Source organism: Larimichthys crocea, chromosome XXIV, assembly GCF_000972845.2.
Source record: "Larimichthys crocea isolate SSNF chromosome XXIV, L_crocea_2.0, whole genome shotgun sequence".
Classification (NCBI taxonomy): domain Eukaryota; kingdom Metazoa; phylum Chordata; class Actinopteri; family Sciaenidae; genus Larimichthys; species Larimichthys crocea.
Window position 1 is genome coordinate 5,258,501 of NC_040034.1, and position 18,303 is coordinate 5,276,803.

At 50.0% G+C, this 18,303-nt stretch overlaps 3 protein-coding genes across 3 annotated transcripts; 1 reads left to right on the top strand and 2 right to left on the bottom strand.

Annotated features, from left to right (window-relative positions):
• Window positions 1-414: 414 nt before the first annotated feature.
• On the bottom strand, window positions 415-8,077 carry LOC104932483 (uncharacterized). Its single transcript, XM_027274640.1, has 19 exons — window positions 7,820-8,077; window positions 5,837-5,960; window positions 5,529-5,665; window positions 5,279-5,448; window positions 4,816-5,011; window positions 4,458-4,702; window positions 4,281-4,366; window positions 4,143-4,204; window positions 3,823-4,061; window positions 3,542-3,731; window positions 3,416-3,457; window positions 3,220-3,340; window positions 2,831-2,972; window positions 2,543-2,695; window positions 2,382-2,451; window positions 1,629-2,257; window positions 1,423-1,540; window positions 1,089-1,158; window positions 415-1,007 (listed from the first exon to the last, which is right to left on the bottom strand). The coding sequence occupies exons 2-19, from the start codon at window positions 5,958-5,960 to the stop codon at window positions 679-681; spliced, it is 3,123 nt and encodes a 1,040-aa protein (XP_027130441.1). The 5' UTR covers window positions 7,820-8,077; the 3' UTR covers window positions 415-678.
• A 514-nt stretch (window positions 8,078-8,591) lies between these two features.
• dtd2 (D-aminoacyl-tRNA deacylase 2) lies at window positions 8,592-10,824 on the bottom strand. Its single transcript, XM_010747691.3, has 3 exons — window positions 10,678-10,824; window positions 10,443-10,512; window positions 8,592-9,177 (listed from the first exon to the last, which is right to left on the bottom strand). The coding sequence occupies exons 1-3, from the start codon at window positions 10,789-10,791 to the stop codon at window positions 8,843-8,845; spliced, it is 519 nt and encodes a 172-aa protein (XP_010745993.2). The 5' UTR covers window positions 10,792-10,824; the 3' UTR covers window positions 8,592-8,842.
• manba (mannosidase, beta A, lysosomal) lies at window positions 10,703-18,265 on the top strand. Its single transcript, XM_027274644.1, is given in 20 exon segments — window positions 10,703-10,828; window positions 11,102-11,419; window positions 12,222-12,313; window positions 12,387-12,492; window positions 12,564-12,737; window positions 13,056-13,078; window positions 13,080-13,110; window positions 13,112-13,172; window positions 13,277-13,452; window positions 13,575-13,685; window positions 13,906-14,057; window positions 15,264-15,381; window positions 15,600-15,686; window positions 15,778-15,945; window positions 16,029-16,247; window positions 16,361-16,525; window positions 16,599-16,743; window positions 16,947-17,089; window positions 17,190-17,447; window positions 17,542-18,265. Coding segments are annotated over 19 exon segments (2,763 nt in total). The 5' UTR covers window positions 10,703-10,828; window positions 11,102-11,110; the 3' UTR covers window positions 17,767-18,265.
• Window positions 18,266-18,303: the final 38 nt, after the last annotated feature.

Consider the following 18,303-nt stretch of genomic DNA (forward strand, 5'->3'; position numbering starts at 1 on the left):
CTGTCCACCAGGTGTCACCGTTTCTCTCCTTTCAGAGGTTCTGCAGGTGCTGAATGGTGAATCAGCTAAATGAGCCACACCTGAGCCGGCACCACCCCGTGAAGGCCTCCCTGATCCTGCAGATGCTCTCTGTGCTGCTCTGGTTCTGGTTCTGGTGTGATGACAGCATAAAAGAGAATGAATCGGATCCTCTGTGTTTGGTCATTGTTCTGATCGACAATCCATTGCTTTGCTTCACCGAATCAAGTTTATTCCTTACACCAATCCAAAGCCAGTATTTCACACTGTGTTCAGAGATGTACTGATGGATGATGACTGAGGCTGACGAGCTGCAGCAGAAGCACTCAGGTACGTTCACCTGGACAAGCGTCCCCGTCGCTTCCTGACTAATGAGTGACAAACATTTCAACACCACACAGGTTTTCTCTTTTTATTCTTTCGTTACATTCAACTCAGAGTCAGAGTCACAGTAAACACAAAGACAACGTGGTGACTCGTGGTAAATGTTCGAGGTTCTTCAGATGCACCAAAGTTTTTAGTTCCTGAGGTTCTCTACTTCCTGGGACCGTCAGTGGACTTGTTGTGTATCTGAGAAGTTTCCCGTTAATGAACAGAAAAGTTCTGAGGTGAGGACGGTGGAGGACGCCTCCTCGTCCCACCTCAATGTTCAGGTGGACGTCAGAACTCCAGCAGGAGTGTCAGCGGCTCCGGAGAGTTCAGGACGATCTCCTGCTTCTGTCCGTAGACTCCGTGCTCCACCTTCACGCCCGCCTTGGTGCACTTCACTGAGTCCGACATGAAGTCTCTGCAGGCGGACACCAGGTTGGAGAAGAGCTGGGCGCCCCACCACAGCTCACACCCACCTTTGTACTGCACCCTCCTCTTGGGCACCGGCTCGCCGAGCAGAGAGTCCTGAGGGACTAACAAGACGCCACCGGGAAGGTCGAGGACTGAAACCGTGTGGCCGGTGTCTTTCCGGAACAGTTTGGTGGTCATCAGACTGCAGGCTTCAGGTCACGAGACAAAAGCATGAAATGAAGTCAAATACAGAAGCTGACGGAGCTAATGAACATCAGACGGCGTCTTACCGATCTCATACGTGACATCTTCAGTGGCTCCGTGGAGGAAACAAACATACGCCACCATCCCCTCCTCGATCTGAGAACAGAGACGCACCGTGAACATCCACACACAGTATCATTATTATTCTGTCATGATCTGCATGTAGTCATAGCTGAGGAGGTCCTGTCTGAGGAGCTGGAGGTCTGTGAAGGTAGAGAGGGACGCCCCTGATCTGTAGGAACTGGTAGGACGTTACACCAACGGGGAACAACAGACAGAAAAGTTTGGACTGTCCTGAGAGGACAGGTGGCAGAGCCAGGAGGAGGGAACATATCACATCATCAGAATGAGGAGACAAACCTCCGCCCACTCAGCGTCCGCACCGTCCACGGCTGGTTTGGTCTTCACCTTGGCCTTGCTGCACTGCTGGATCACCACCCGGGCCTGGAGCCTCCTGGGCCTCCCAAAGGGAGCCGAGCTGCTCAGCAGACATACAGAGACACTGAAACATTCATGAACTAACTGCTTGAGTTCTTTTAGTGGATCAGTAATGTTTCATGCCGTACCTGTCCACCTCTGAAGCGTCCCGGGCCGGGCCTGAGCTGGCGATGGTGAAGACGGGCCATGGTTTGGTGCTCTGGGCCACCACGGGCTCCAGGCCAGTGCTGGAGCTCTTCTTAGCCGCGTGGCCTCCCTCCAGCTCGCTCTTCCTCTTCTCCGGGCGCTGGACCTGGTTCTGGGTTTGTGTTGCTGTCTGGGAGCGGGTCCTCAGCCCTCTGCTCTGACTCGCAGGTTGAGCTGTTTGCAGAGGTTTGGGTTTCACCTGGAGATCAGCTGCAGGCTGTGACTCTGTGACGGGTTTGGTTACAGGCTGGACTTTGATACAGCGTTGTGTTCTGGCGCTGCCCTGACAGCCGCTCGTCTTGTTCTGGTCTGGAGGTGTCTGCTCCTCTGATTGGACCTGGTTGCTGCTCTGCGTCTCAGGCTGAGCGCTGTCGGTCTCCTTCTGGACTTCAGACTGTGGAGTGGTCGCTTTCTTCACGGACCACACTCTGGTGATGATGTTTGGAGTTCTTGGCTGGAGGACGATGGGAGCTCTGGACTGCAGGTGGATGGGAGATCTGATGTGGAGGAGGATCGGGATCCTGGGCTGAGCGCTGACGGGAGGTCCCGGCTGAGAGGACGAAGGGTTCACCTGAGATTGAGACGAGACGGGAAGTGATGAGACGTGAAGACTTCAGGTCAACACTGTGTGTGTGTGTGTGTGTGTGTGTGTGTGTGTGTGTGTGTGTGTGTGTGTGTGTGTGTGTGTGTCTAGCCTCTGAATTGGTTGCTGGCTGCCTCTCTTCATCTTCATCCTCCTCCTCTTCATCATCACTATCCTTCCCACTGCAGACAGAACATGAAAAACAATAATCGATCAATAACATTGCTGCTGCTTGGACAGTACCTGTACACACACACACACACACACACACACCTGTCTGAACTGTCGTGGATCTGTGCTGATCTCAGGTCCGGGTGTGACTCTGATCCTTTGGGTTCTGTTTCCAGTTTCTTCATCTTCTTGCTGCACTGAGAGCAGCTGCTGATCCACTGAAGCACGTCAGTCTTCATGGTCTTCCAGAAGAACCTGACACAGATCACGAGCTGGACATTAATACGACAACATCTGCACACGCACACGTGACGGGACAGTTTGGACAAACAGACTTCTCAACATGCCGTCAGTCAACCTGAACTGATGATTCTGAACTTCCCGTCTCACCGTTCGTTGAGCAGTCGGAGACACTTTTTGGCGTCGAGGTGGTTCAGCTCGTTGTGATAATCCACCAGGGCGGCTTCAACCTGCTGCCTGCCCCTCAGAACCAGACGGACCCGATCTCCCCTCACCATGTGGAGCTCGTTGTCTGAGACCAGAGGACGAGTCGTCACGTTACGAGGCAGCAAACACAACGTTCAACTCCTGAAGTTATTTCAAAAGCCAAGAAAACTAAAAATGTGCTGCTGTCACGTCATGTGATCGTGTGATTGTGTGATCATGTGATCTGACCCTGTAAACTCTGTGTAGACACCACCAGTGAGAACCAAACCTCCGTCCACATATCTCAGCTGACACACAAAGACTCATCGTGACTGTTCATATTTGGTCCGAACCTTTGATGGCAAACTTCTTGCAGAACCTCCTGAAGGTGTTCTTCTCCACGTAGCTCAGTCCGGGAGGATAGGTGCGTTTTCTCAGGTAGAGCTCCACCGCATCGTACTTGGCAAAATAGGCCTGGTCACACAGAAACACTTTATTAAAATACATTGAACAATAAGTGAGTATTGTGCAGGAACATAAAGATCAGACCTCTTCTCCCGGAGCCGGCTGGGGTGGACCTCTGGACGGCGTCTGTGAAGGACAGACACAGTTAACCTTCAGACAGTCACTTTACTCTTTACTCAAGGACGTGCAGGACGTGTCCTGTGTCCTTACCACTGAGTCGCTGTGAACAAAGAGTGTGGGCACGGCATCAGGATGGATGGTGACCTTCTCGCCGCTGCGGTCGAAGCAGTCCTCGGTGAAATGGGCCGAACACACCGATGAACGGAGCCGAGGATGCCAGTTAGAACGACCGGCGGCCTTCAGCCACTGAGCGAGCAGAGCCGAGTTATGGAGAGGAAACCTGGAGGGAACACACATGAATACAGGGACAGACTTCTGCCTGGTCCAAGGTTTCATTCATCACATCTGTCAGAACAACAACGTGTTCATACTTGTGGAAGGTGAGGCCCAGGCCGCGCTCCACCGGCCCACAGCAGTTGGTGCAGTTGGAGACGCTGCAGCGAAGCCACTTCCTCTTGGTCCGGTTGAGGCAGGTAGTGCAGTTGGAGATCCAGCGGGCCAGGTCTCGGGTCATGCTGGCCCAGTAAAAGGTCTTTGCGATCTCTCGCTGGCAGATTCCCTGACCGTAGTGACCCTGTTTGTCGTGGAACTCCTCCAGGATGGAGTTCACCTGGAACCAGAAGCAGAAGGTTTGTGCTGTGCTGCGTTCACAGGATTCATTCAGCTTCATAACACTGAAGAACATGCAGACCTCCTCCCTGCTGCGCGGCACTCTGAGCGGAGGAGAGACCCGAGTGTACATCAGCACTCCATCTGAAACACAGCACAAATGTTTCAGGGCGTTAATCACAGGCTGTGATCCAGAGCGAGTGATGCTGAGAGTCCTCACCGATCAGGCCGAAGCGCTTGGCCATCCTCTTTAAGGCTCCTCTGCTCTTCTTGCTCTCCATGGGTAAGACTCTGTGGCTCAGATACCTGCACGATGCAAACCAGAACCATTCCACAGACGCTCGACCCAATCAACAAAAAGGAACCTGTGACATGTGACTGAAGATCAGGTGATCACCTGGCGACCTCGTTGTAAGCCGCAAAGCTCGGCTCAGAGATGGTCTTCTTCTTCTTTTGCTCCGGAACCGTCTGCACTGCGCTGGAGTCCGGAGCGGAAGCTGGGAGGCAGTACTGGTGTTCATGGACCTCCCCGGATGCTTCCGAGCGATCATCGGCCGGACCAGAGGGCTCTGTGCTTTCTGTGGAGAGGAAGGCCTCCAGGGAGTTGGAGTGAAGGAAGTCATCTTCTGAAGGGACGGACACCTGAAACACGAGGGGGATCAGCTGATCAGGTCACAGCACATAAACCAGGTCCAGACAGTGTAGAGGTCTGCAGGCGGGTCAGAACGCCGTGCTGTGTGGTCACATGGTGTCACCTCGTCCTCCTGTACTCTCACAGGGATGACGGTGGGTACAGCGTCCGCTGAAAGAGTCAGCTGACCCTCCTCGCTCAGCGTGAAGCAGGACTCCTCAAAGTGTCTCGAGCAGAGGCAGGAGTTAGTTCTCAGCGAGCCTTCGTCCCGCTGAGCAAAAGCCAGCCAGCTTCGCCGTCGCTCCGCCTCTTTTGGAAACCTACAAGACAAGTTTGAAACCTGAAGCTGACAGGAGGAGTTCCACAGGGCTCCATCGCAGGTCTGCTTCCATTTCAACACAGCCGTAAATCTTTCAAACTGTTTATCATAGATAGTTATTGTGCTGACAAATATAGTAGAATATCATCTGCATATTGTGACAACATGACTTATTTATATTTTTCATTATTATATATATTCATAAAGAGGAGAAAGCTTCTGAATCCGGTAATAATATGAATATATATCAGCTCAGGTGTGTTCTGACCTGTGGAAGCTGAGCTCGGGGTAAACATAGCTGGAAGAATCGCAGCCGTAAGTCAGGCAGAACTGGACGGGCGGGTCGGGCGGTTCAGCGGGACTTCGGCTCTGACAGACAGCACAAGCTCTGATCCAGTTCTTCACCGCCTCCGTCACTCCGACCCAGTAATACATCAGCTGGAGGAGAAGGGTGGAGACGTTTGTTTGTGACACCACTAGTCATCATTAACTGATCAAATAACGTCATCTAAACTCACCATTATCTCCTTTACCACCCGAACCCGGCCGGCGTGGTTGTTGTCGTCATGGTAACGGGTCAGCACCTCCCTCACTTCCTCCTCGCTCCTGACGACGCGCAGGAGGCGTCCTCGGTAAGTACGCCACAAACAGCCGTCTGCAGGACGGAGCGAGGAACAGTCAGTTAAACTGAGCTATAAGAAACATTCTGTAAAGTAACATAACCAGACATTTATTTACGTTATTTAAAAAAGTGTTGGACACAGAGTGAGCTTTGACTGTCCGGCCGTGTCTGTCTGTGTCAGCAGCTGATGGAGACCTGACTCACCTTTATAGATGAAGTGTTTGCTGGCAGCGCGGGTCACTTTCTTTGAACTCTTTGTTGCGTCCACGGGATATTTTCCTGTCCGCACAAAGAGCTCAACCTTATCCATAAAGTCAAACGAAGGCATCTGTAAGGGAAGACAGAGAGACAGAGACAGAGAGAGACAGAGAGACAGAGACAGAGACACAGAGACAGAGACAGACAGAGAGACAGAGACAGAGAGGTGTGACACCAAGGACTCACACATACACAAAAACACTTTAAAATGGCCGCTCGGCTGTGAGAGGTGTTCCGAGTCTCCAAAAAGAGCAGGAAAAAAGAGCGGGAAAAAAGAGCGGGAAAGTTTAACATGGACGGAGAACAAAATCTGTCCAAAAATCATTTTAAGCTGCTCTCACGGCCACAAATTTCACTCTACAGAAATAATTTGAACATCAAATTGTAGAAAAGTTTGTGCCGCTCGCTCACATGAACCTGCTGAAGCTGTCAGACTTATAGTTTTGGCTCTGTTAGCTCAGATGTGTCAGGATCACCCACCAACTGCCCCATTTACTCCCATATTAACAGAGCAGAAATGTGTGGAGGACGGCAGACGGAGCAGTTCTTTACCTCGCTCTACAGGTCACATTTTGTAACTTTAGACACACAAATTATATACGGACACATTGAGGAAGATCTGAGGATGCTTCAGATCCTCTCCGTTCATTGATACGACCTACGGTTTAGTCATGGTGGTCTCTTGTTTGAAGGTGAACTTTCAAGGCTTTCTCTCTCTCAGCAGCTTCCACTGACAGACACAGCTGCTGTTTGTTGCTCTGCTCTGATTGGTCGACTGCAGTGGAGCTGGCGGTTAACTGTCACTGGTTGCCGGGCAGAGATTCACACAGCTGACTGTGATTGGCTGTCTCTAACGTCACTGTCAATGCTACGATCTGAATGTTGACAGACCAGAGGATGAAGTAACTCTTCTAACACGGCTAACGAACTATGAACAGCATCTATCACTGTCAGCCATTGTGTCCTTCTGTCTAACTGAGCTTTTACACAGTGTGTAGAATGTAGTTTCATCTAGTGGTGTAATTGCTTCATTGCAGTCTCCTCACATCACCCTTTCTAATGTACAGTCGTCCCTCGCTATATCGCGGTTCACTTTTCGCGGACTCGCTGTTTCGTGGATTTTTTTAGTGTAATTTTGCATGCTTTTTTTTTTTACAGCGTGCTGTACAGTATGAACGTGCATTGTGTTCTGCGTCCTGTTTAAGGGAGTACTGTACAAAATGCGTGTAAAAAGCTGTATAAAAGTGTGTGGTTAGGGGTTTTACGACCTTAAAACATGTATAATAATTGTAAAACTTACTTCGCGGATTTCGTTTATTGCGGGTTATTTTTAGAACGTATCCCCCGCGATACACGAGGGACCACTGTAAAGGAGAAACAACACTGTCTACAGTCAGCGTTCAGTTTGTCTGCTCTGGGCTACCGTAGAACAGTGTTTTAAAATGGAGGCCTCCATAAAAGAGGACCCACTGTAGATATGAAATAAAAAATATTTTAAGGTGATTATACATGCATAAAAACATAGTTATGAATATTATATATGTTTTACTTATTCTGAAAATAATCTGGCACACTGCACCTTTAACCCTTCAGTGTCAATAATAATAATAATAATAATAATAATAATAATAATGTTAATAATAAAGTATGAGCGAGACAACAAACTTTTCTAATGTAAACTTCTTCCTGTTTTAAATGTACAAATAATTAAATATTTTCTGTGTTTTCAACAGTTAGGAGCATTGATGACGTGAAGGGCGTTAATGTGACGATTAATCGATTAATTTAAATAAATCTGAGTGATCTGGGTTATTAATAGAGTAAGTTATTATCAGTTATTATCAGTTATTATCAGCCTGTCACTGTGACGCTTTAGTGTCGGTGTGTTTTCACTGAAGCATCAGGACGGTTGAAAAAACCGTTTCCCACCTTCGAGCTCGATCCGTCCGGTAAACACAAATCCTCGTTACACCGTCCGCTGCTTCCAGCTCGAGCTCCGCCTGAACTCGGTCATGTTTCCTCGCAGCTGTTCGCACACACGGCTGGACCCGTCCCGCCTCTCCGAACCGAGCCGAGAACCCGTCCAAACTTTGACCCCGGGTCACAATTTGAGGCGAAATGTCGCGTCCGGTGTGCTGCTTATTTAAGCTAGCTGCGCCAACCGTGTGCCTTCCGGTGCGGGGATTTCCAAAATAAAAGTTAAAATTAAAACTTTTTAAAATTATTATTTCGACATAACTGCTAAAAAAAAAAAAAAACTCGAGAAAACAAATTAAGTTAGCTCCACCAGAAAATAGAGGCGATAAAACATGTGAGTGTATGAACACTGAGAGCTTCTTTTTATATTTTTATATATTCATGAACTGATAGAGGAGCCATTAAATGTGTGTGTGAGCAGAAAGTGTAAAATGTCTCAGCTCAGGATGTGTTTATATTATAACATGTAGCAGGAGTTTGTTTGTTTCTAAATGTTCATATTAACTATGCAACAAATCATAAACACACATTCCTCTTAGATTCTGTCAGCTGCGAATAAAACATTTAGTGTGCCCTCATTTATGCTTTTATTTTGGTGGTAAACTGAGCAACCGGAAGTGTGGTTGTTGACGCAGGTTATAAAGCTGCTGTAACCCGAGCTCACTTCCGCTGCCCGCAGCACGGCGTGGCGCCCCCTGCTGGCCCGGACACAAACAAACAGTCCTCAGCTTCACCTGGTGATTTATTAATGAACCCATCCTACAGGTAAACATTCATCTGTAAATGTTCAAACATCAAATTAACAACTTTTATTTTGTAGAGTCCTGCAGCATCCTGAGGATCACCTGATCACCTGATCACCTGATCACCTGGATGAACCTCCTCCAGGACGTTTCTGTGATGTCACCTGATGTGAATCACAGAAATCATCCACATGTTTGACATGAACCCAGAGTCCGTTTGGACCTCCACGGGTCAGAACTCCATCAGGTGTGTGTACGGCCCGTTGGTGTCCAGCTTCAGCACCTGTCTGTTTCCGTACGTCCCGTGTTGGACCGTCACGCCTGGTCCAGTCCCGGCTGAGGAAGCAGCAGCAGCTGTCACCTCCTGCTCACACAGCGAGACGAAGGCGGCGTACAGCCTCCGCCCGTCCTCTTTGCTGATGTTGCTGTGGTACTGCACCGCCCGGCCTTTGGACTTCCCGCCCAGCGTGGCCTGAGGGACGATCAGCAGGCTGCCGGGCAGCTCCAGAACCGACACCATCTTCCCCGAGGCAGACTCACACAGCCGCAGGTTCAGCAGGGAGGACACTGGACAGGTGAAGACAGGTGGAGGACAGGTGAGGACAGGTGGAGGACAGGTGGGGGACAGGTGGAGAGGTGGAGGACAGGTGAGGACAGGTGGGGGACAGGTGGAGAGGTGGAGGACAGGTGAGGACAGGTGGAGGACAGGTGAAGACAGTGGAGAGGTGGAGGACAGGTGAGGACAGGTGAGGACACGTGAGGACAGGTGGAGGACACGTGAGGACAGGTGGAGGACACGTGAGGACAGGTAAGGACACGTGAGGACAGGTGGAGGACAGGTAAGGACAGGTGAGGATAGGTGGAGGACAGGTGGAGGACAGGTAAGGACAGGTGAGGATAGGTGGAGGACAGGTGAGGACAGGTGGAGGACAGGTAAGGACAGGTGAGGATAGGTGGAGGACAGGTGAGGACAGGTGGAGGACAGGTAAGGACACGTGAGGATAGGTGGAGGACAGGTGAGGACAGGTGGAGGACAGGTAAGGACAGGTGAGGATAGGTGGAGGACAGGTGAGGACAGGTGGAGGACAGGTAAGGACAGGTGAGGATAGGTGGAGGACAGGTGAGGACAGGTGGAGGACAGGTAAGGACAGGTGAGGATAGGTGGAGGACAGGTGAGGACAGGTGGAGGACAGGTAAGGACAGGTGAGGATAGGTGGAGGACAGGTGAGGACAGGTGGAGGACAGGTAAGGACAGGTGAGGATAGGTGGAGGACAGGTGAGGACAGGTGGAGGACAGGTAAGGACAGGTGAGGATAGGTGGAGGACAGGTGAGGACAGGTGGAGGACAGGTAAGGACAGGTGAGGATAGGTGGAGGACAGGTGAGGACAGGTGGAGGACAGGTAAGGACACGTGAGGACAGGTGGAGGACAGGTAAGGACAGGTGAGGATAGGTGGAGGACAGGTGGAGGACAGGTGAGGACAGTGGAGAGGTGGAGGACATGTGAGGACAGGTGGAGGACAGTGGAGAGGTGAGGACAGGTGGAGGACAGGTAAGGACACGTGAGGACAGGTGGAGGACAGGTGAGGACAGGTGGAGGACAGGTGGTGGACAGGTGAGGACAGGTGGAGGACAGGTGAGGATAGGTGAGGACAGGTGAGGACAGGTGGAGGACAGGTGGTGGACAGGTGAGGACAGATGGAGGACAGGTGAGGATAGGTGAGGATAGGTGAGGACAGGTAAGGACAGGTGAGGACAGGTGAGGACGCAGCATGAACACATCAGTTACTAACAGCATTCCTCTGTGGAGGTCAAAGGTTAAAGGTCACTAACCCATCCTGGGCAGCAGCTCCTCATTGGCTCCTTTGAAGAAGCACAGGTAGATCACCACGCCTCTGTCGATCTGACGACACGTGACGTCACAGGGCAGGGCAGGCAAACGGCCATGTGACGTCAGGATGTGACGTAATAAAAACAGTTTGAAGTTAGAGCAGGTTCCTGAACGTTACAGTGCTGCGTTCACGTGTCTGAGTGAAGTCCCGTAAACAGACAGGTGTGTCGGTCTCACCTGGACGAACTGAGCCTCCGTGTCCTGCTCTGCGGGGCTCACCTGCAGCCGGGCCTGCACACACTGCTGCAGCACGGTGCGGGCCACCGGAGCACCGCCCTCCTTCACCGACATCCCGCTGCACCGGGGACCGAACAAACAGCTGCAGTCTGTGAGGACACACGGACACACACCGGGACACACACCGGGACACACGGAGATTTACCGACGGAAGAACTACAAACACGGAGGAAACGCACGCAACTCACTTCCGCATTAACGTGAAGTCAACACGTGTGAAGGAGCTCGAGCTCTTTGAATTAAATTAATTATTAAATTAATTATTAAATTAATTATTAAATTAATTATTAAATTAATTATTAAATTAATTATGAATCTTTTTCTTGTTTGTTTTTATTTATTTAAATAAATAAATAACTTTCAGGACGTTGTCATGGTTTCGACGTTCATCGCGTCATCACTTCCTTCCTCGTGCATCGATCAGCTGACTGAGCGTCACATGACAGACAGGGAGCGCTCGCGCTGTAAACAGTCTGTCCTCTTCCCGCCACGCAGCATGTCTCCGCGCGCCTTCGTGCTCGGTGTTCTGTGTGTGTTGTCTCCGGTACCGGTACCGGCGCACACACACACTCTGAGTCTGGACGGTAAATGGACTCTGACGAACTCCAACGCGTCACTGAGCTTACCTGCACAGGTGCCCGGAAGTGTTCACACAGCTCTGCAGCAGCAGGGATACATCCAGGTAGACACGTGATGGGGATGACGTCATGATGGTGTGTGGGTGTGGGTGTCAGTGTGTGTGTGTGTGTGTGTGTGTAATATTTCCACTGGAGTTTCTAAAATGAGAAACGTTTCCTCGAGCTCGTCATGAGGATGTGAAGCAGAAGTGAGGAGCAGACTGAGGTGTCTGCGTGAGACGCTGAGGTGTCTGCGTGAGACGCTGAGGTGTCTGCGTGAGACGCTGAGGTGTCTGCGTGAGACGCTGAGGGTCTGCATGAGACACTGAGGTGTCTGCATGAGACGCTGAGGGTCTGCATGAGACGCTGAGGTGTCTGCGTGAGACGCTGAGGGTCTGCATGAGACGCTGAGGTGTCTGCGTGAGACGCTGAGGTGTCTGCGTGAGACGCTGAGGTGTCTGCATGAGACGCTGAGGGTCTGCATGAGACGCTGAGGTGTCTGCATGAAGGACGCTGAGGGTCTACATGAGACACTGAGGTGTCTGCATGAGACGCTGAGGGTCTGCATGAGACGCTGTGAGACGCTGAGGGTCTGCATGAGACGCTGAGGTGTCTGCATGAAGGACGCTGAGGGTCTGCATGAGACGCTGAGGTGTCTGCATGAGACGCTGAGGGTCTGCATGAGGGTCTGCATGAGATGCTGAGGTGTCTGCATGAGACGCTGAGGGTCTGCATGAGACGCTGAGGTGTCTGCTTCGCTGAAGGACACAGGAGAGGAAGCACTGAAGCTTTCCTAAGCAGCTGAAGACGTGAAGCAGCTCGTGTCAGGACAGAAGAAGTGACAGGGACGTTTCGTCTGTCTTTCAGGATCCGTACTTCAGGTTCAACGATGTGTCTTATCGCTGGATCGCCTTGGACAACTGGACGTACACGGTCACGTTTCCGGGCTCCCAGCTGAGGTCAGTGTCTGGATTTGTGTTTCCTTCTAAGGTGTTTCCTGTTCCTGACTCGGTGTGTCCTCGGCATGAACAGGGACAGACAGAAGGTGCTGCTCGTCCTCGACGGCGTGGACACGGTATCGACCGTTCAGCTCAACGGGATGGTCGTCGGGAAGACGGACAACATGTTCCGTAGATATGTACGTTCAGGCTGCGCTGCACGTTCCTCTGCACGTTGATGATGATGAATGAAACATGAGTGTGTCTGCAGGACTTCTCCATCAGAGACTGGCTGCAGGACGGAGACAACGAGCTGAAGGTCAGCCTGCTGTCTCCGGTTCTTTACGCGTCCGAGCGGAGGAACGCTCACTCGGCCTACAGAGTTCCTCCTGAGTGTCCTCCAGACGTGCAGAGAGGAGAGTGCCACGTCAACTTTGTTAGGAAAGTAAGAACCAGCATCTTCTCAGCATCTTCTCAGCATCTTCTCAGCATCTTCTCAGCTCCACCAGCCTGGTGTTCTGATCTTTACGTGACAATAAATGAGATTAAATGTGCAGAACAAACTTCTTCTTCAGCTGCAGGAAACATTTCTGCACATTACAGTTCAGGTTCAGGCTAATTAGACAAACAGGTGTGCACACCTCATCACTCACCTGCTCTCAGACACCGTGTCATGTGACCGTGTTCTCTGCTCCATGTGACTCTCTCTCTCTCTCTCTCTCTCTCTCTCTCTCTCTCTCTCTCTCTCTCTCTCATCGCTGAGGAGCAGAGCTCTTTCAGTTGGACTGGGTCCTTCGTTTCCCACCATGGGACTGTGGGAGAGGAGTCCGTGTGGAGGCGTTCGACGTCCTGCAGCTCAGCCAGCTTTCCTCTGTCCCTCTGTAAGTACGTCAGTGCTCAGACCTGTCGTTGGAAAGTCCTTAAATATTATGATGAAGAGTTGGAGGTGAGCTAATAAACTGCTAACACTGTGTGGTGTGTGGTGTGCAGACTCCAGCCTCTCTCAGTGGACGGTCCAGGTCCAGCTTCTCGTCGACGTGGTTCTGAAAACAAGTGGACAGATCACGCTGTCCATACCTGAGCTGCACACGGAGCACACCTTCAGCTCACAGTTTGTCCCGGGAGAGACCGGACTCAGCTTCAGCGTCCACGTTAACACGGTACACGTACAGAAGGAAGTGTCACCGTTTATCGGCCTGAGAGAGAGACTGTGTTTAAAAGTTCATTTCTTCTTCTTCTTCTTCTTCTTCTTCTTCTTCTTCTTCTTCTTCTCCTTCTTCAGAGCAGTCAGGTGAGGCTGTGGTGGCCTAACGGACACGGCGAGCAGCCGTTTTACCGACTGTTAGTCCGAGGTTCCCAGGATGGAGTTGTAATCCTGAGTACAGAATCAAAGGTGAGACTGACACAGTCTGCTCGTGCAGAGTTTACTCATGAAGCACACACTGTTAGTCAGGAACAAAGATCACCAAGTGGAGCTGAGGACAGACTTTGACCTGAAGACAGAGTTCTTTTATTCTAAATGTAAAGATCCATAAAACATCTGCCGTGAAGATGATCTCTGTTCGTCTTCACGTCTGTGTGTTCACACTTTAAAGAGCTCCTTGTCTCCTCAGGTGTACTTCCGCTCAGTAGAACTGGTCCAGGAGCCGATAGTCGGGTCTCCAGGACTGAGCTTTTATTTCCGCATCAACGGGAAACCGGTTTTCCTCAAAGGCTCCAACTGGATCCCAGCACACTCCTTCCAGGACCGAGTCACTCCTGCTGTGTGAGTTCTGCAGAACACTGATCGCAGATGATCGCAGATGATCACAGATGATCACAGATGATCGCAGATGATCACAGATGATCGTAGATGATTATAGGTGATCACAGATGATTGTAGATGATCACAGATGATCGTAGATGATTATAGATGATCGCAGATGATCATAGATGATTATAGATGATCGCAGATGATGGTAGATGATTATAGATGATCGTAGATGATTATAGATGATCGCAGATGATCGCAGATGATCATAGATGATCGTAGATGATCATAGATGATCGTAGATGATTATAGATGATCACAGATGATCGCAGATGATCACAGATGATCGTAGATGATTATAGATGATCGTAGATGATCGCAGATGATTATAGATGATCGTAGATGATCACAGATGATCGTAGATGATCGCAGATGATTATAGATGATCGTAGATGATCACAGATGATCGTAGATGATTATAGATGATCGTAGATGATCGCAGATGATTATAGATGATCGTAGATGATCACAGATGATCGTAGATGATCGCAGATGATTATAGATGATCGTAGATGATCACAGATGATCGTAGATGATTATAGATGATCGTAGATGATCGCAGATGATTATAGATGATCGTAGATGATCACAGATGATCGTAGATGATCGTAGATGATTATAGATGATCGTAGATGATCACAGATGATCGCAGATGATTATAGGTGATCGTAGATGATCGTAGATGATCATAGATGATCGTAGATGATCACAGATGATCGTAGATGATCGCAGATGATTGTAGATGATCGTAGATGATCACAGATGATCGTAGATGATTATAGATGATCGTAGATGATCGCAGATGATTATAGATGATCGTAGATGATCATAGATGATCGCAGATGATTATAGATGATCGTAGATGATCACAGATGATCGTAGATGATCGCAGATGATTATAGATGATCGTAGATGATCACAGATGATCGTAGATGATTATAGATGATCGTAGATGATCACAGATGATCGTAGATGATTATAGATGATCGTAGATGATTATAGATGATCGTAGATGATTATAGATGATCGTAGATGATTATAGATGATCGTAGATGATCGTAGATGATTATAGATGATCGTAGATGATCGTAGATGATCGTAGATGATCACAGATGATCACAGATTACCAACTGCTGCTAACTCCTTCTGCTCGTCCTGCAGGCTGAGGAACTTGCTGCAGTCGGCCGTGGACGCCAACATGAACGCTCTGAGGGTTTGGGGAGGAGGAGTGTATGAACAAGATCTGTTCTATGACATCTGTGACGAGCTGGGCGTCATGGTAACACACACACACACACACACACACACCAGGTATCTGCTGTGGAGTTAAACAGCGATATTCATAAATCTCTGATCAAATGATCCAAAACTAAGACGAGGAGCTTCATGTGCAACGATCAGTTTGACACATTTTGTAAGAATAATAATTTCACCTGGCTTCATTGTTTAATAGAATTATTGAATTATATATAATATAATATAATATTCTGTCTGCAGGTTTGGCAGGACTTCATGTTCGCCTGTGCGATGTATCCGACCGAAGACGACTTCCTACAGACGGTCCGAGAAGAGGTCGTCCAACAGGTGAGGCTTCACCTGATTCTTTATGTGTTTATTAAAACTCGTTAAATAAACATTTCAGATGAAAATGATTTTCCTGTTTTGTGTTCATCAGGTTCGGCGCCTCGCGTCTCATCCCTCCGTCATCATCTGGAGCGGGAACAATGAAAACGAAGCTGCTCTGGCGACGGACTGGTTCAACATCCCGGCGTCTCAGAGGCCGACGTACGTGAAGGACTACGTGACGCTGTATGTGGACAACATACGAGCGATAGTTCAGCAGGTGACGGACGAATCCCACGCTGAGTTTCAGACACGTGTGGATGTTTGCAGTGTTCATTCAGATGTTTGTGACGTCTCCTTCAGGAGGACCAGACTCGCCCCTTCCTCGTCTCCAGCCCCACAAACGGGGCGGAGTCGGAGCAGGAAGGATGGGTGGCATCGAACCCGTACGACCCGCTGTACGGGGACACACATTTCTACAGCTACGTCCAGGACTGCTGGGACTGGAGGACTTTCCCTCGGACTCGCTTCGCCTCCGAATACGGCTTCCAGTCGTGGCCGTCTTTCTCCACACTGCAGCCGGTGAGTGAGTGAAGAGCTGTCCTCCTCTCCAGCGTTCAGCCTCTGAGATGTTGACAACGATGCGTGCTGTATGTTGAAGTGTTCAGACTTTGTCTTCTGTCTGTGTGATGGAGGTTTCCATAAAGGAAGACTGGAGCTACGACAGTGACTTCGCCTCGCACCGTCAGCACCACGAGGGCGGGAACCAGCAGATGTTACAGCAGGCTGCTCTACACTTCCACCTGCCCAGCTCCACCCAGGCCTCCAGCAGGTTCACACACACTCTGTACATCACTCAGGTAACGCTCAGCTTCTGCACACGTCATGAATCACGTGACGCCGCTCATCCGGCACGTGTCCGTCACTCTGCAGGTCATGCAGGCTCAGTGTGTGAAGACGCAGACCGAGTTTTACCGGAGGAGTCGCAGTGAGATCATCGAGGGCAAAGGTCACACGATGGGCGCCCTCTACTGGCAGCTCAATGATATCTGGCAGGCGCCGTCCTGGTCGTCGCTCGGTGAGTGACCTCAGCTCATGACATCATCATCATCTGCTCCGCCATCCATCCGCAATAAAGATTAATCATCGCGGACACGGAAACATATTTATGATCAGTAATAAGTTGTTGTGTAACGAATGTACGCATCATTTCCTGAGATTAGAGGTCACAGTGTGTGTGTGTGTGTGTGTGTGTGTGTGTGTGTGTGTGTGTGTGTGTAGAGTTTGGTGGGAAGTGGAAAATGTTGCATTATTTTGCGCAGGACTTCTTCGCCGCCGTCCTTCCTGTCGGCTTCGAGGACGATGACACGCTGTTGGTGTACGCCGTGTCAGACCTGAGTCAGGACCTGCAGCTCAGAGCTGTGGTACGTTATCAGTGTTTGACGTCACGCCACGCCACGCCACGCCACGCCACGCCACGCCACGTCACGTCACGTCACGTCAGCATGTCCGTTCTTTTGTCAGGTCACCGTGTCCTCATGGGCTGATCTGGATCCAGCGTGCACGCTGAAGTCCGACCTGCTCCTGGTCCCCGGAGGCAGCGCCGTGCCCATCTTTAAGCAGCCAGTCGCCGCCCTGCTGGCAGGATGTGGACGCTGCACCCGCCTCACCTGCCTGCTCACCTTTCACCTGGAGGACGACAGCGGCCAGCAAGGTCCCACCAACCACCACTTCCTGTGCTCACCCAAAGATGCTGAGGGGCTGCAGAGACCGAACATCACGGTGAGACGAGTCAGGACTGCTTCAGTGTCCTCATGCACGTGTGTGACGTAGTATGCAGGTGGGCGTCCTGATTGGTCCGTGTGTGTCTCTGCAGGCCAAGGTGCAGCAGGAGGAGACGGGATACTCTGTCACGCTCCGCTCTGCCTCCGTGGCTCCGTTCGTGTGGCTCGACATGGGAGCCGTCCCCGGACGCTTCAGCTCCAACGGCTTCCTGATGCTGTCCAGGAACAGGACGCTCACCTTCAGCGCGTGGCGTCCAACCAGCGTGGAAGAACTGTCCAGATCACTCACCGTCACGTCTTTAACGGACCTGTACTGACCTGAAACCAGCCGGAGGACGTGCAGAGGCTGCAGCTCGTCATCTTTAGATGATGAACAGACTAACGAACACACACGCAGAGGAGTTTCCTGGTTTAATTAGATCAGATTTTATTTATTTGGCTTCATGTGATTAAAAAAAACAACCCGTGAACAGGAAGTTCATATCAGCTGACACAAACAAACACCTCGTTAATAACACATGAACTCCAGTTTAATTATTCTGACTCATAATCAGGAAGATCTAGTGAAAGCATTGAAAGTATAAACAGTGAGTGTTTTCTGAAATATTAAAGTCTGTGCAGACTGGACATACAGCTGTCCTGACGACGTTATGTAAACGTTACAGTAACGTTCTCTCAGAGATGAACACATCACCTCACTGTGCTGATTGAAGTTGTTGATTGAAGCTTTAAATGAAGTCTGAAACTAAACAAGCAGTAAAAAAGGAATTATGTTTTATGCAAATAAAAACTAAAATAAATATATTTATATAATAATATATGTATTCATGTTCATTTGTGTTGGTCATTGTGTA

What these genes read in the sequence shown, in the direction of transcription:
- LOC104932483 (XM_027274640.1), bottom strand. Translation starts at nt 5,960, where the DNA reads ATGCCTTCGTTTGACTTTATGGATAAGGTTGAGCTCTTTGTGCGGACA. An exon ending in CAAACACTTCATCTATAAAG is followed by an intron (nt 5,666 to 5,836) that starts GTGAGTCAGGTC and finishes TCCGTCCTGCAG; the next exon opens with ACGGCTGTTTGTGGCGTACT. An exon ending in CTGGGCCTCACCTTCCACAA is followed by an intron (nt 3,732 to 3,822) that starts GTATGAACACGT and finishes TGTTCCCTCCAG; the next exon opens with GTTTCCTCTCCATAACTCGG.
- dtd2 (XM_010747691.3), bottom strand. Translation starts at nt 10,791, where the DNA reads ATGTCGGTGAAGGAGGGCGGTGCTCCGGTGGCCCGCACCGTGCTGCAG. An exon ending in CGGAGGCTCAGTTCGTCCAG is followed by an intron (nt 10,513 to 10,677) that starts GTGAGACCGACA and finishes ACGTGTCGTCAG; the next exon opens with ATCGACAGAGGCGTGGTGAT. An exon ending in GGAGCTGCTGCCCAGGATGG is followed by an intron (nt 9,178 to 10,442) that starts GTTAGTGACCTT and finishes TCACCTGTCCAG; the next exon opens with TGTCCTCCCTGCTGAACCTG.